General features: G+C 44.3%; 1 protein-coding gene across 1 annotated transcript; it reads right to left on the minus strand.

The window, feature by feature from the left end:
• Positions 1 to 4,126, minus strand: LOC136198345 (uncharacterized). Its single transcript, XM_065988263.1, has 8 exons — positions 1,627 to 4,126; positions 1,411 to 1,578; positions 1,297 to 1,362; positions 997 to 1,241; positions 818 to 942; positions 606 to 759; positions 414 to 550; positions 1 to 367 (listed from the first exon to the last, which is right to left on the minus strand). The coding sequence occupies exons 1-8, from the start codon at positions 4,112 to 4,114 to the stop codon at positions 187 to 189; spliced, it is 3,564 nt and encodes a 1,187-aa protein (XP_065844335.1). The 5' UTR covers positions 4,115 to 4,126; the 3' UTR covers positions 1 to 186.
• Positions 4,127 to 4,552: the final 426 nt, after the last annotated feature.

The following is a 4,552-nucleotide window of genomic DNA, read 5'->3' on the forward strand; positions in this document are numbered from 1 at the left end:
TTAGAGCTATTGTTTGATATTTAATAATTGGAAGAGGAATAAATCATTCGATTTTTAACTTTAACATTTTTTCGCGGTAAGTACTCGTGTTATTCTGCGAGAGTAATCATGGATAAAATAGAGCACGCTCTGCACGCTCCTGATGTTTTTCGTGCATACCGAAGTCTAGTGCGTTAGCCTACGAATCTACACTTGCAATTCGGGTCCGAAAACCTCGTCGCTGCCGCCCTCAGCCGAACCTTCTTCGTCGAAAAGTTTATATTCCGGACCAAATATCTCTATTTCTTTATCCAAGAAATTGATCAGCTCGGAGAACGTGGGTCTTTCGTGCGGTTTTTGCTTCCAGCACCGAAGCATAATATCGTACCTATACGAAGACTCCATTCTATCATTTTCTCACATTCAAGACTTACACGTTTCGCTGGCAATCGTACGGACGCTCCAAACGGTATCCCTTCATCAGTTCGTTGACCATTTCCTTTATGGACATCACAGCATACGGCACTTCCGCCTTCGTCATAATTTCCCACAGTGTCACGCCAAAAGCCCACTGTAGAACCCGTATTAGACCAATCATGTATCCATCCCATAATCCATTGCCTTACCACATCTGACTCTTTGGTGAATAGGTAATCTTTGATTGCCTCGACAGACATCCATCGATAAGGCAATCGCGCCTCCCTGCGCGGATCCCTGTAATATTCCGCCTCGCGAGCCAATCCAAAATCAGAGACCTTCACCCTCATGTTGTAGTCGATCCTAATGTCCAAATAAGATAAGCCAGGGAAGCTGTATATCGACCGCAATTCTCACGTACATGCAGTTACGTGCAGCCAAGTCACGATGAATCACTTTCTTTGCGCCTAAGTAGTCCATCCCCTTGGCAATCTGTCTCCCAAAATTGAGTTGATCGACTGATTCCAATGGCTTTGCCGGAAAGGCCTAGTAGATACATGTACACTAATGAGTAGATTACTTGAGTACATATATTTTTACCGTGTTGCTCTCTCCGCTTCCGCTTATTGATGTTGATCGACTTGATCTGGCTCTCGACTTTCTCAAAAACGTTTTCAAATCGCCCAGTTCCATGTAGGGAAGTAGAATGACGGGGGAGGGAGGAAGAAAGCTGCCGAAGCTTAGTTTCGACATTCCAAGCATGTTCATGACGTTAGGATGTTTGAATGTCGTCATGATGATCGCTTCTTTGATAAAAGCGTTCACTGCCGAATCGGAATCAAAATCTATGGAACATACATATAACTTTGTTCTATGGTCTCATTTTAATTATGTAAGGACCTTGAACGGTTTTAATTGCTACCAATTCGTCGTTCCACTGACCCTTGAAAACGAATCCAAAATTTCCTATAGATACGCTCCATGAAATTGTCATGATCTGCGATAAACAGTTACCTCTTCCAATTCTATGTTGACTTCTTATTTGTGTTGGATCGATGAACGCTTTGTCAATTTTGTCCTTCAAATCATCTTCAAGAGCAAATTCGACCCCAGCGGGAAGTTCTCCCGAAAATGAGTGTCGCTCTTGTAATAATATGCTCACAGCCCTATCCAGTGGTCCCTCTAAACCGCATTGTTGTGAAAAGTCTTATTACCACTACATGCACTTACGGTCTTCCGAAAGTGCTGCTTGGTTCATTTTTGCCAGCATAAGGGCAACAGCAATGATCAGTGCAATAGCTGGCGTACTTGCCAGCATCACAACGCTTACCATAAGTCCGACACAGGCATCTTGCCAAAGCAGAGTCGATAGTAGAACACAGTAACCGATCAGGCATCCGCCAACAAATAGAACGGCTAAATATTCTCTGTTCCACGTCTTTCTGTGCTCTCTCGCTGTGTGTACCAAGAAGAGAAGCAGAAAAGCGAGGAGGACAAGAGCGCTGTACCAGTAGGCTAACACCGATAAAACGCTTTGACGATCTTCAATGCAAAGTCCTTTCAGAAAACTTGAGCTACTACTACTCGCAGCGACAGACAACGCTATTTGAATTCCCAACAGCACGCAGAATCCCGGTCCTTTGAGGCAGACGGTGGCAAGGCGAGACGTCATCATGCTGGTTAGTAGACTGATAAACAGCCAAGAAAAACAAATCGAGTTTCCAATTTGTATCAAAGAGTCGAGAATAAAGCCGTCGCAGTCCAATGGCTCCAGAACACCCACAGATGATAATATAGCAATTATTATGGAAAACAGAGCGTCTGTCGATAAAACGATTGGAAGATCGTGCAGACTGATGGATACCAGGCTAGCTTGTCTCTTCTGATACACGTAAAATATGAAAAGGACGGCCGCTGCTATAGCAAGAAGTAGAGCTAGAACTACCAAGGAATTGTCTTGGCATGATGGCGCGGTTGTGGGTACGGACGTTGTGGGTGCGGACGTTGTGGGTTCATCGCAGAGACACATATCGCTACGTGACACCACTGGAGTAGCAAAGCTACACGAAACGGTTTCTGACTGACTTGCCTCTGAGTTATTTTCGTAAAACCATTGGCTGTCTTCGTTGCCGCAGTCATAGTACAAGAAGCCTATTTGGTTGGATTGGAGTTGATTGGTGCGCGTGCTAAAGTTGAAAATGTCAAACTGCCATTGTTTGGGCTGAAGAAAGGCAAACGTGGCTCCTTTACAGCTTCGCTTGTTACTCAGCGTGTGTACTAACGCTTCAGTTTGATTGTTATACAACGTGTAGTGTGAAGCCTGATTGTGAATAACTGAAGAAAACTGATGAAAGTCCGTGGCGGAAGGAGTCCGTGCTTTTATGTATTCCACGAGCATCATGACGCTGTCCATAATCAACCCAGCCTTGTAATTGCGACTCAAGACCGAAGACCACCCGTTTAGCGAGTCAGTTAAATTACACGTTTTACGTTGAATACTGCACTCGAACTGTTGTTCCCAGTAGTCGCGAAGCCAACAATTTCTTTCGAGTTCTGCCGAGTCGGCTCTCAATGACGTCATGTGGTTTTGAATGCATTCGCTGCTGCCAACGTGATACTGAAGTCCCCTGACTTCTACTCCTTTTTCTATCAGCTTGACTATCGATTTCTCTATTGAAGGATAATACGATGGATCCCCCCACAGCTGGCCAATTAGAAATGTATACTCCGTTTTCTCGCAATCGAGTCCGTTGTCACTTACGTAGATCTCTAGAAATTCATGTACGAATTCTGTGTTTGCTATAAGAATTATGAGTCCTTTGCAAAGATCTTTTTTCTCAGCCATCAATATGTGATTCTGTATTGACACATCAAAAACAGTGCATTGACTTGGATCCATTCTGTACGTCGAGCTTGCAAAGGTATTGTGGTTTTGATAACATTTGAACGAATAATTTCCTGCTTTAGACACAAATTCTTCCAAAAAGACTTGGCCGCAAATGTCGCCGCTGGAGACGACGTTAATATTGTTGCTATTTTTGGTGCGAATTGCGTACTGAGCAGCGGCGAGCGCTTGCACTTGACATCGTAATTCCAAATTCGCGGCCTCATCGTGCACAAGGAGTAGATTAGTATCTGGTGCGTCGTTTGAGGACAGTGGAGGTTGGTCAGTAAGAAAAAAAATTCCCTGGTAATTTCTTCGGTTTGTTACTTCACCGACGCCAGTTAATCCAATAAGAGCACTCTCCGTATCTCTTTTAAGACTACTCCTTTCCAAATCTCGCGTATTATAAGAAGGACCCAAAATAGTCACCAATGGCTTTTTATTGGTAATTATATTCTCACGGTACTCAGAAACGCTACATTCTCTCGAAGTATCATCAGCTTCCGGAAATCGACTGCACGTATCCCAAATCTCATATCCAAGCGTCTTGTTGGGTGGCAAAAGTTGTCTTTCGTTCACGAATTCGATAGCCGCTATGAGAGCCTCAGCTTGCTCTATGGCGTGCCTGTTATACTGAGGCGTATTCAACATTAGACTGCATTCAGAATTGAGAGCAGTAGAATTACGTCTCCCTCCAGCGAACAAAGCAGCGATCGTATACGTTCCAGGGGACTCCATTTTTCGTTCAACGTGGCATGCTGACTCGTCAGGACACAGTCCACGAACATTCGAGGCCAGCAACAACAAAAAGCAGGCGACGGTGACGAAGTTCATCGTGAGCCCAGCGAGTTTGAATGCGGAACTGACTGCTAGTGGGTCCGGCGGATGTTCTTCAAGGGCAACATTAGGCCATATCAATACACTATAATACGGAAGCGTCCTAATTAATAAAATAAACGCGTCGTAAATGGATAGCGAAAGCTAATGTTGCTGGCCAAATACTGCTCCATCTCGACCTCCAAGAAAAGATTATCAATTCGACCTCTCTAAGAAAAAAACTTTTGCAGAGGCAACTATAGAATTACTGACAGAAGTAAAGCGATTGGCTGCCAGAAAATCGGTTGAGACAAAAAAGACTTTACCGGTATTGAATATAGACTTCTAATCTGCACCTCATGCACTACAAAATTCTTTACAATCTCTCTGAAATCTCGACGTAAGGCGGTTGTTTTCGCGCGGACATGCGCGCCGATCGGCGATCGATCACGCGCG

The sequence above is a fragment of the Oscarella lobularis genome, chromosome 19 (assembly GCF_947507565.1).
Source record: "Oscarella lobularis chromosome 19, ooOscLobu1.1, whole genome shotgun sequence".
Classification (NCBI taxonomy): Eukaryota; Metazoa; Porifera; class Homoscleromorpha; order Homosclerophorida; family Oscarellidae; genus Oscarella; species Oscarella lobularis.

What these genes read in the sequence shown, in the direction of transcription:
- LOC136198345 (XM_065988263.1), bottom strand. Translation starts at nt 4,114, where the DNA reads ATGAACTTCGTCACCGTCGCCTGCTTTTTGTTGTTGCTGGCCTCGAAT. An exon ending in TTGGCTGCACGTAACTGCAT is followed by an intron (nt 760 to 817) that starts GTACGTGAGAAT and finishes TTTGGACATTAG; the next exon opens with GATCGACTACAACATGAGGG. An exon ending in TACGATTGCCAGCGAAACGT is followed by an intron (nt 368 to 413) that starts GTAAGTCTTGAA and finishes GTCTTCGTATAG; the next exon opens with GTACGATATTATGCTTCGGT.